This window comes from Arvicanthis niloticus, chromosome 15, assembly GCF_011762505.2.
Source record: "Arvicanthis niloticus isolate mArvNil1 chromosome 15, mArvNil1.pat.X, whole genome shotgun sequence".
NCBI lineage: Eukaryota > Metazoa > Chordata > Mammalia > Rodentia > Muridae > Arvicanthis > Arvicanthis niloticus.
In genome coordinates, this window is record NC_047672.1 from 65247987 (window position 1) to 65260463 (window position 12477).

General features: G+C 34.1%; 1 protein-coding gene across 4 annotated transcripts in view; it reads left to right on the top strand.

Annotated features, from left to right (window-relative positions):
* Sema3a (semaphorin 3A) overlaps positions 1-12477 on the top strand; it is a 447300-nt gene that overhangs the window by 400603 nt on the left and 34220 nt on the right. For all 4 annotated transcript variants that reach the window (XR_013103905.1, XM_076913127.1, XM_034519468.2 and 1 more), the window contains 5 exons: positions 1355-1497; positions 1879-1993; positions 2076-2145; positions 4931-5075; positions 8576-8795. Coding sequence is in view for 3 of the 4 variants with exons in the window: in XM_076913127.1 (XP_076769242.1) it covers positions 1355-1497; positions 1879-1993; positions 2076-2145; positions 4931-5075; positions 8576-8795 (693 nt within the window). In the remaining variant the exon portion in view is untranslated. The remainder of the gene's footprint in view (positions 1-1354; positions 1498-1878; positions 1994-2075; positions 2146-4930; positions 5076-8575; positions 8796-12477) is intronic.

Below are 12477 nucleotides of genomic sequence, written 5' to 3' on the forward strand. Positions count from 1 at the left end.
TTCCTTCAGCATCATACTAGTGCTAATTACATACATGTTAACATTACACGTTCATACCTTATGTTTAAAATAGTTTTAATATAAACAATTTATGATAAACAAGATGTTACTTTAAATACTTCAAATTAAAGTAAAACCACTTTAAGAATTAACCACCTGAATTCTGAAAGAAAAACAACTTGGGAAAGACCACACAAAAGTTACAAATGACTGAATAGACAGCTTTTAGATTCAGAATTGTTCTATATTGTTTATGCACATGAGATTTAAACACACACACACACACACGTTTCTCAGAGTTGAACCCGATCAGTTTAGTAGTAACTTCTGGTCTATAACAGGCAGGCTAACTATATCACATTTTTTTTTGCTTCCCATTCCTCATACAGAATGTGTGTGTTGATATATGAAGGCATATGATCAAGTAAATTTTATTCACTAAAGCAAGTTTATTAATAATTAATCTTAAAATAACTTACTATTTCAAGAGTCTTTCAGACTTCTAACACTAGGTGATTCTGTGTTTCAATTATTACTGCATTATTCTTCTTCACAGGAAACATCTCATGTGTTCTACAATACTTCCAGAGTCTGTAGAATCAGCCTGAAATGAAGAGGTGTATAGCTTTGTGAAGCACACTTGCAGCATATTATAGCAGACAAGACTCAGAACATTTCACAAGTATAGGACACATGATAATCGTGATTATTTAAGGGTTTAGATCAGGACTGGATGACATAGATTTTTACATGGATAAAGTTAGTTTGTACATTTTCTCAGTATGTATGTATGTAACCATCAGTGTGAAGCTCTCCAGCTTCACACCGTAAAATTACTATAGTAATTTAGATGTCTGCAGTATTCTAAAAACCTTTTTCTATGAGTTGAACACAGCAAACTGCATGGTAACACCTTGAAATGATTACATAATATTAGTTTATAGGTCATACAGCCAGACCAACCTAGTTATTTACAAGAGTCTTTTTTAAAAAGGAACTCCGAAGATTGTTGATATACTTTCTGCTATTGTTAGTAGATTCTACGTCGTTTGTCATTTTTCCCTTTCTTTGACTTCTTTACAAATAACCCTTGATTTTATCATATTTTCAGCTATGTGGCTTTTGCAGTCCATACCTAACACTCTGAAAAAAATCTGATGTTGAAATCAATATAATTTATGATATAATTCATAATGGATTGGCATCGGGCCAAATGAGCTTGAAAAAGTGAGCTAAGCAAGGGAATATTACTTTCTTAAAATGTCACAAAGGAGTCAGAAAGAAGTAAAAATGAATACTATGTAATATTATCACTCATTAAATTACAAATGAATAAATGTGATGTTTTTCTCAGATCCTAGATTCATCAGTGCCCATCTCATCCCAGAGAGTGACAACCCTGAAGATGACAAAGTCTATTTTTTCTTCCGAGAAAATGCAATAGATGGAGAACATTCTGGAAAGGCCACGCACGCTAGGATCGGTCAGATATGCAAGGTGAGGTAAAGGGAAGAGGACATTTACAATTTCACTTCTTTTCCACTGATGTAAAAGAATTTAATGACAGATATGTAAATGTTAAAATGATTGAAAATTATATTATCATTAATTGCTTTTGAAAAAGTCATAAGGTTAAGCTTATATAGTCAATAGAATAATAATTTATATGCAGTCAATTAGAATGGCTATGATACATTTGAAAATGAAAAATGAGGAACTTCTTGGTTACAAGGAAAGATCACTCTTTAATAATAAAAAAAATCAAAACTGGAAAAAAGTGATTGCATTTATGTGTCTGAAGTTAAGAAATAGAAAATAATGACATATTGACATTACTGTGCACACTTGCTCTACGGAATGGCTTTTATTATGTTTCAGAATGACTTTGGAGGACACAGAAGTCTAGTGAACAAATGGACGACATTCCTGAAAGCACGCCTGATTTGCTCTGTGCCAGGTCCCAATGGCATTGACACGCATTTTGATGAATTGCGTAAGTGGCTGATGTTTGCTGCATGAGCTACATGTTCAGCATTTATCAGAACTATAAACTAATAGATTTTGTTTTCAAACAGAGGATGTATTCCTAATGAACTCTAAAGATCTCAAAAATCCAATTGTCTATGGAGTGTTCACAACATCAAGGTAAATGGATTTTTATTATTGTTTTAGGTAAATTGCACACTCTGTAGCTTTTTTCGTCATGTTTGTTTTTGAGTTTTTGTGAATCCCTGCTGCAGACATGCACTGATACTGACTTAATTAATTCTTCACTTTTAAAAATCATCACTGGGGTTAGGCTGCTAAGAGGCTCCTGAGGTAAAGCTGCTTGCTAACAAGGCTGAGGACCAGAGTTGGATGCCCAGAACCTACATAATAGAAACAGAGAACTGACTCATGCAAATCGTCCTTTCAATTCTGCATGAACAGCAGCAAACTATCTGGAGTGTTTGGAAGAAATACACATGTGTTGGCATGGCTATTAGTAAGCACATGCAATGAGAGATTGCAAAAAAAATATAAAATTAATACTTATTCCAATCAGAAATATTACAGGTGACTGTGGCCATTTAAAATAATATTGAATCCACTCAGTACTGGAGGTAATTATGGCTGTTTAAAGAGAAAGATTAATTGTAGAACCTAAATCTGGTTTACATTATACATTACATTATAAATCACACTGACATCATTACTTAAGAAATTTAACAGTGGAAAAGAAGAAACCGATAATACAAAATCTGTTTGCATCTCCTTCTGCCCATATATTAATGAGCTTTGGTGTTAAAACTAGATAACTGCAGTAAAGATTATGGGAAGTGAGTGGCAAGTGCCAATCTGTTTTTCTGTTTTCCCACTTCCTAGAGCAACAAACATTTCTCAAGTTTGCAGCATATGTGAGAATCACTAAGAGTGTGTTAAAACTTAATTTCTCATTTCTACAAATCATTTATACAGATTTTTTTCCATAAAATAAAAATGGTAGAAATTCATATTGTTTATCCCAACTAGCATTTCTGGCACTATAAGAATGAGCTGGATCTAAGAATCTGAATTTCTAACCACTTCATATTTTATTCTCATGCTACTGCTTAGAGACCAACCTGTTCCTCGCTATAGTTTAAATGGTGAAATAATTTCTTCTCTCCTTCCACTGAGATAGGTTATTGGTAATGAATGTCTCTAAATCGCACGCATCAAACCTCAGAGCTTCCTGGTGACTAAATATATATGTCATATTTAGTCATCTATAAAAAGGGGCTTTTGCAACTAAATTGTACTGAAAGGGGGTGGATTAACTAACGTGTGAGAGCTTGTTATTTACTCTATGATGAAAATACTAAATTTTATGCATATTTATGACAGTTAGTACTCAGCCATGTACACACGATACGTGGTTGACAGAGCACAACAAACATCAGCTACAGTCATGCAGCGTTGCCTCATGGGAAGGTTTTACAGTTAAAGAAGTCATTGCTCCTATACGGCATGATTTATGTGTGATTTCAATAAGACTTATAGGTGACAATAAGACTTATGAATGCATACCTCTGTTATTTTTTATATAAATTCAGTATATAAGTTGTGTTTCATGTAAACAAAAGGAAAGTAGTTTCATCTCAACGACACACTTAAAGTTATTTCAATTTCCTGTTTTTGATTTAAGGAATGATAGGAACAACTACCCTAATTCTCTACTTTCATCTACAATCTTAGACCTACGCTCAGTGTTGTATAGAGATAATGTTTAATTCCTCACAGATTTCAGATATGCAGCTCGTTACTTAAACTTGTACCTCATTGGTTTGAGAGGTTAAAATACTATAATATGACCTACCATGTGTCATTATAAACTACATAGAGCATCAGTTTTAGCTCTTAAAATGACTTCTTAAACAGTCTTGTTACTATGATAGTCTTCTTTCTTCAGTAACGATTCTTGAAGGTTAAAGGGTTTTTAGTTTTTATTTCTTTATGACATCAAAACCAAATATTCATTCAGAGGTGATCATCTATATATGTCCCTTGCCTGTAACTTTAGAAACACAGTCCTGCCTTTGGCAGGGACCGTGGCCTGCACTCCCTGCCTAGCTCCGAAATTGGCTGCCACTGGTCCCACTCCTGACTTTTCTGTTCCTCCTGGCTTAGCTCTGCCAACGACCAGCCTTTCCTGGGAGCTTAGATCGCTCCCCCAGCCCCTCCTGGCTTAGCTCAGGATCATTCACTACCACCCAACCCGGGGAAAGCCGCGCTGGCTGCTCTCTTTCTCTGCCCACCTTTGCTCCACAAATGGAAAACACTATACTGCGTTGTTACTATTTTAAAACTAGCCCGAAAGCACACTTGCTGGGCACTGAATCTCCAGCCCTAATCTTAACAGCTATCAGCTAGCTCCTTCCTGCCAACCTCCTCTGTCCCTGACTGAGGTGGAGGCTGCAAGCCCTAGGTGTCCCAGGCCTTACATGACTGATGCTTTCTTCTCCTTCCAATGCATCACTCCAAAACGCCTCTCGGTCCTTGCCTCCCCCTTTTTCCTCCTGGGACCCAGAAGTCCCACCTTTACCCTTCGCCCAATAATTGGCTTCTGCCTTCTTTATTGACCAAATCAAGAACCAATTAGGGAACCAGATTTTAGTATCAGCTCCTCCCCCTACATATGTCTTTCCTGTTCATCTTTAATAGTTTATATTTGATATGAATGTATATATATTTAGTGAATACCAAGTATCATTTCACACACTTTGGACAAATTATCATTTATTCCTTTACCTATTGATGTAATACATCTATGAGATCAAACTAATCCCAAACAGTATTTGTGATTGCAAAGAAATCATATTTGACTTGATCATTGAGATGACAATAAGTACATGTAAGCTACCACATCGCCACTGACTATATGTGAAAACCAGTTTCTACTCTCTTCTAGCAATATCTTTAAGGGATCTGCTGTGTGTATGTACAGCATGAGCGATGTAAGACGGGTGTTCCTTGGTCCATATGCTCATAGAGATGGTCCCAACTATCAGTGGGTGCCTTACCAAGGAAGAGTCCCTTATCCACGGCCTGGAACTGTAAGTAGCCTTAATAATTAACATATGGAATGAATATGGTTTTGACAAAGAAAACAAGTAATTGTAGCTATAAACATTAACACAATATAGAACAAAGAGTACATGACTTTAATAGAACCAAGACTAGGATTCTATGACTTTCCCTATAATTCTACATGTAAAGTCATATTCATTATACATGTCAGTATTTAAATTCTTTGATTGCAATTTGATGTTTCTAATTCTTTAATAAAGCCTGAATAATCAGCCTATACATTTTCTTTTCTGAGGAAATGGTCTTCATAGAACACTGAATCTATTTGGAAGTATTTAGGCTGTCTCTCTCTGAAGTTGGGATGCTGCTTATTCTGATTATACAGTAGGCTTTGCTCAGAGAAACAGTATTAAGACCTATATCATCATTCCATGTGTTTGGAATGAACTTGCAGCCATAACATCCCAATGAACCCGTGTCAAAAGAAATGAAGAAACTCATGCATCAAAATATTATTTTATGAAACATAAAAAGGAACAGATTGATAGGATAGAAATACAGGGCAGTCAATCTAAGGACCAAGTCAGAAGTAACACATTTTTCAGGGGGTTGAGAACAGAGAAAAGGTTTGTTTCAGATGGCAAGTTACAGTCTACTATTACGGGAAGTCAAGTTGGGGGCTTGAAGTAGGAACCTGTGGGAGAAAGCTTCTCAATGGCTAGCACCCTAGCTTCTGCTAAACTAGTATACTTCTCCCACCCAGGAGCTCCTGACTATAACAGAATTGCCAACAGTAAGCTGAGCCCGCATCCATCAGTAACCAGTTATGCCTCAAGGCATGTCCATCAACCAGTCTGATCTAGCCAAACCCAACTGACAAGCTCTCAGTTAACTCTGAGCTAAGTCTAGTTCTAAGATGAAGCTGAGTCTGAAATTCTTGTGTCTTTTTGAGGCTTAATGGCTCCCCCACCCCATTACTTTATTGAACTCTGCCATTTAGTGTGTCCGTTTGACCATCACAACCCTTAGTTATTCTAACACTAAGAATCTTTTACTTGATTTTTGGAGATGTGATTAAAATTTTTATGTAACTTTTATCCCAATATTCAGGAGTTTTCATCCCCAGGCACCAAAAGGCTTGACACTCGTTTGACTGAACTACTTGGCTAGTGGCTCCACCTTCTCAATTGTTCTCACTAAATTGCTAAGGCTTTTTCTTCTGCCTCCTCTTTCTGAATAACTACGTACAGTAGGTTATGCCACAACCTGGTGCCTCTCAAGGGTTTAGTGAACAAATCACCACTAAACCTGTGTGTCGATGCTTATGTTCATGCAGCTCCTGGCCCAGATCTTTTTTTTATTTTTATTTTTTTGTCAATCTCAACTAGAAGTAACATTTCTAATCAAAATAACATTTATGGACAATAATCTTACACAATAAAAAAAGGCTTACATTTGAAATGTAACTATTACTTTTAACTTCACCTCAGTGTTTTAATAGTCTGATGAATTCAAGTAAAGTATATTTTCATTACTTTATTAGATCTCGGACATTTAGCTCTCTCATTTTCTCTGTATTTCTAATATTATTTATGAGAAAATTAAATGTTTCATGTTTTACAAAACTTGTTCCTAGCTAATAATGCTCTAAGAAAATCTTCAATAGGATTTGAGAATGATAAATGACTATATGGAATATTTTGGTTATGAGAAAACAAATGAGATTTATAAAAACACAACATATTTATTCCAGCTCTTAGTAACAAATTGTCCTCTTTTTCTGAGTAGAAAATTTTTTTATTCCTATGGCTGACAGAGCTCCATGTTTTAAATTCTCTGCTGAAAATACCTTTTAAAATGAATATAAATTATATATGTAAAATCAATAATAGCAATTAAAATGTGGAAATGACTATATTCTGGACTTGGGTCTATGAGATAGGTTATACTAGAGTAGATATGTGAGCCACACATGCATGTGTACACACACACACACACACACACACACACACACACAGTATAGACATAACAGCCAATTACTTTTCCCATTTCAATGATAAAACTCTTAAGCAATGGTGGCAGTATTTGCTCCCATGAACTAGTATTTATTGTTCACTGAACGCTGTTATGAGAAACTACATCAGCAAGCACTATGCCCCATTGCTTAATGCAGGAGAGGAAGAAGAGAACGTGATGAATTTATTAAAGGTGACAGCTTGAACTCTCATTTCAACAATACTACTCATTGGTAGTCATATAGGCAATATTTAAAGTATATGCTATTGTTAAAATATAAATAAAATCCTATAAACAAATTATATTTTATATTTCAAAAACAGACAGTAGAAGAAAAAAGTTTCTAGACCCATAAATAATCTTAAAAGACTTTAAATTTTGCAATACTTCTTATAGGTTTTTATGTGGATATTTGATATTTCTATAACAATATTTAAATAAATTTCTAATTTATATGAAAGTTGGCAATATTATTTTTATCATATCTAACCCATGTATATGTCAGACATATGCATACATACCATATTCTTACTTGAAAACATTATTTAATTACTCATGAATTATTAATGAGTTTGTCAAGTAATTGGCAATAGATTGATTTCATATTTTGATCTTGTATGATAAGTATCATCTCACAAAATTTTATCTCTAAAGCACTTCCATTAAATGTTAAGCATTACAGAAGCATAGGACAGCATACATAAAAGTGGGTATACTGTGCTCTACACTGTTCTACATAATGAATTACAGAAAGGGGACAATAAGCCTTGATTTCCTAAAATCTATTTACTGACTTAGAAGAAGAATATTTCTATCCAGAGTTGGCATATAGTCAGTTCAAAACCATGCATTCTTTCTATGTTCTTGTACCAGTTTGTATTTATCTTAGCCATGCTGACTCCATTCTGATTGGTTAGTTGTTGTGCCATATACAATGGTAGACACTAAATAAAACCTCTGGATTATTTATTTTATTAACATTATTAATAATATGTTTTCAGGCTTATGTTATGAGTTAGACAATAAAGAATAATTTATATGCTTTTTAGTTGTGATTAATATTTGGGTGTTATTCTCAACTAAAAACAGTTATATCTGACTCAAGATAAGCATTGTTTCTCCAAACATCTTTAGTTGCATTTAATTATAGCATACTTTACCCATTGAGTAACACATGTATTATAGAAATGAAAAACAGGCTGATGCAAACAACAGAGGCATCAGACATCTCCCGAACACTGAATACCTCAGATATATTTCAAGTTTTTGTGAGAAATGATGATGCAACTAAACATTAATTAACATTGAAAATTAATATTTATTTAGAAATATATTCATCTACTAATTTAAGTATATAAGAGCTGGTGATAGCTAATGCTTAATTATTCAGCCAATTTCAAGTAGAAGTAATAAGAAATGATTACAAGTTTAGACATTGAAGTAGTGTCTTTATAATCTATAACCTTATTAATTAGATTTTATTTAAGAGATATTCTCCTTTTTCTAATAGTGTCCCAGTAAAACATTTGGTGGATTTGACTCCACAAAGGACCTTCCTGATGATGTCATAACCTTTGCAAGAAGTCATCCAGCCATGTACAACCCAGTGTTTCCTATTAATAATCGCCCAATAATGATCAAAACAGATGTAAATTATCAGTTCACACAAATTGTTGTAGACCGAGTGGATGCAGAAGATGGCCAGTATGATGTTATGTTCATCGGAACAGGTATACTTTTGTATTTGAACTGTATATTTTCTTTCAGAGTACTGTATTTAGCTGACTAAGTATACTGAGAACCAAGGCCAAGTTTTAAATTTATTGTCAAGGTAAAATAATAGTCTACTATTTGAAATATAGTATCATTTTGAAAATACATTTGTTTATAATAATAAATTTTCTTCTTAAAAAAAATGTTATCAGAGAGGCTTCATCTAGCAGCTGATAGGAACAGATGGAGCCCCAGTGAAACACTAGGTGGAGCTTAGGGAATCCAGCAGAAGAATGGGAGGAAGGATTCTAGGATCCAAGGGGTCAAGGACACTACACAAACATGGTCCACAAAATCAACTAAGCAGGTTTCATTGGGGCTCACAGAGACTGAAGTGACAATCAGGGATCCTAACTGTGTCTGAGCTAGTATATATGTTATGCTCAGGACTCCTTGCAATGGGAGTAGGTATTGTCTGCTTTAGGACCTTTTTCTTTCTACTGGGTTGCCTCACGCAGTCTTGATATAATGGTATGTGCTTAGTCTTACTGTAACTTACTATTCCATGTTCCATTGATATCCTTGGGAGGCCTACTCTTTTCTGAAGGAAAACAGGAGAGAAGGAAGGAGAAATGGGGACTGGGAAGAGTAGATTGGGCTATAATATGAGAGAAGAATAAATTTTTCAAAAGAAGACATGAGACAAAAATAAAACTATAATCATTCTACAAAAATACTGGTCTACAATTTTCAAAATGTTACATCCATGAATAAAGAGAGGTAGTTCCAGACTAAATATGACCAAGGAATATCAAATAAATTTAATACTTAAGTAATTCTTCTGGTTAGGGGGACACACACACATACACACATACACACACACAATTTTGCTCAATTCAATGACTGAAATTCCCAGGAAATTTAATAAATACCCAAGAATATGTTACTATAAACTTATCTGAATCTTAACATTATCACCAATGAAAACTTTCAATTAAAAAAGGGGGTTACCCAAATACTTTGTTCATTCTTTCTGCCAGTTAAGTGAAATATGAAAAAAATCTTTATCAGAAAATTTATTCAACAGATTCAGATACCTCTCTGTACAAATATGATACCTTTTTCCTAATCTCACTTTTAGAAACACATGTCTGCAGGTATATTTTCAGACTCAACCTTATTATTAGTATGACATGTTATTTTTTTCCCGAAACTCCCTAATGATGGTGCTATTTATGAAAGTACCAGTTAAAAATCTGAAACTTGCTACTTAGAATCAGATTTCAAGATAACAAAACCCTAGTTCTTCACTAACTTCATTAACTGACATAAATCAACAAGAAACAGCGTACTCCACTGAAACATTTTATGATAACACGTATTTTCCCTTGGTGAGAAACAAAGAAAATTACATTGACTGCAGCATAATAGCAGACAGAAAAATTACTTTAACAAATCAAAGTTTCATAACTTAATTGCGAAATACTGACGATATCAGGTTTAATGGTGTCAGGTTTTTAGCGGTACATTAAAGTCTACTTTTACGAATAAGAAAATGTTCCTACAAAATAAAAGTATCTTAGTAAGATTCCATAAAAGTCAGTGACTGTGAGTAGCACCCAATGATACAAATATGATCAAGAAATATAAGACAGTGTTTCTTTTCAGTAAATAGTAGCTTATCTTTTAATGTCGAATTATAACTAAATCTTTGCAGAGTAATTGGGTTTTCACTAATGTCACACTAGCCTTGTTCTCCAGCTGAAACCGGTTCAGATGTCCCTTATTCACCCTCAAAACAACAAGGTTATTTCCGGGTATTTGAACAAAGAAAACTAATCATGAGCTTTTAATTCCTCTAGGACACAAACTGCCTTTAAAGACCCCATTTTCATGAGGACGTTGAATGTTGTATGATGTGGATAATTGTATGTCAGTAAAGACCAGGGTCATCTGTCAGCGAGTAAATTGATTACAGTAATTTTATCTTTTAACTAAGTTTCACTTCATAGCACATTGATCCTTGTTGAGTAATCTGATTCAATTTGTATGAAATTGTTTGAAATACTATTCAGTAAAACTTGATCTGGAACACAGATAAGTTGTGTTTGGGTCCAGCAGCCCCTGTGGAGGGACTAAGTAGATTAACCTAATTTCCCTTTAATCTTTGGTGTTATGAGTTGACTAAGGTCCTGTAAACAATGAAGGATCCTCTTAAAAGTGGACTATTTTTAAACTCTAAAAGGGATAATCTTGATCACACAGAGCACATTGTGACACTCCACTGAGGAGAGTTGCCAATAAAATGAATATATTTGTTTATATTTCTGGCATAGCAGTAAGAATTTCTTTGTTAAAGTTCAAGTTTGTTAAAAGGAAACAAACTTTTGAAACTGAAAGTTCAAAGAATTGATCAAGTTAAGGAAAGGCTAAAATTGTTTAGACTCAATATCTTAACCCAAGAAGACCCTGTTTGCCTTCTTCCAAACAGTGGAATCACACCGGAAACACAGGAAAACGAACATTACATAAATGAAACTTTAAATAAAGATGATAGATCTCTTCATTAGGCATTTTTTTCTCTTGACCATGGAATTTAGATACTAACTTAAATCTCTATAAGTTTATTCAATGCTTTTTAACAATTTGCATTCCAGAATTTAAATTTTTTAAGATTCTAAAATTGGTTGTTCAGTGTATGTATTGTAGACAAACTGTTATGGTATGTAGTCTCAAATGTTTATTTTGAGAAATTATATTGTCATTCATCACGTCAGTATCATTGAACCTGCCTTAAGGGCATAAGTGTCCCAGCTTTTTTTAGAGAGGGGTGTGCTTATGGGCACTGAGGTTCTTGTTGTACCTGGAAATGGATAATATTATCCTTAACATTTCATGTCTACAGAATACTCTGTGGATGTGTTCTGATTTCAAAATAAAGCTGGAAACGTCTGTCATGTCACCTTGGTAATTTTTGTTTGTTTGTTTTGTTTTTACTCTTCTCTACAATGCATAACCCATAAAGAAAAAAAAGTTATCTACCTTAGGCAGTTTTGTCATGTGTATTGTATCTTTGAAAATTTGTACATTTAAGGTTAAAATTGTTTTAAATTTCTATATAGTCTTAAAAATTGAATTTTTATGCTTCCAAGGCTATATTTATAGTTTATATACTAACAGAATAAAATGGATTTTTAATGTAGAAGTTTACACATGTATCCACGTGGAAAGAAAATTTAAAAGGTGAGGTTTGGTAAACTATTGTTTTATTGGGACTGGGGAGATAGCTCAGTATGTGAGAATGCTTGCTGTGCTTGAGTTGAGCACTTGAGTTCAGACCTCTAGAAGAAACAGTATGAGATAATCTCAGCATTTCTATGGGGAGATGGAAGGTGTAGATCCAGAAGCTTGAAGACCAGCTAACCTAGGATAGGGAGCAAGGCATCACAAACAATGAAAGAGATCCACCTCTAACAACGTGGAATGCACAGACTGATTTCTAGACATTTTCTTTGAGCTTCATATGTGTGCTGTGGTAAGCACACACCCACCCATTCCGCAGGTTTAGAAAATAAACAATAACAAAAACTTATTTTTTTTAAAAAAAAAGCCTTATTTTTATTAAAAGCCTTATTTTTATTAGGAGTCAATTATGTTCCAATCTACTTGAGTTGTAACCTTCTTCTCTGCTTTCTTTGA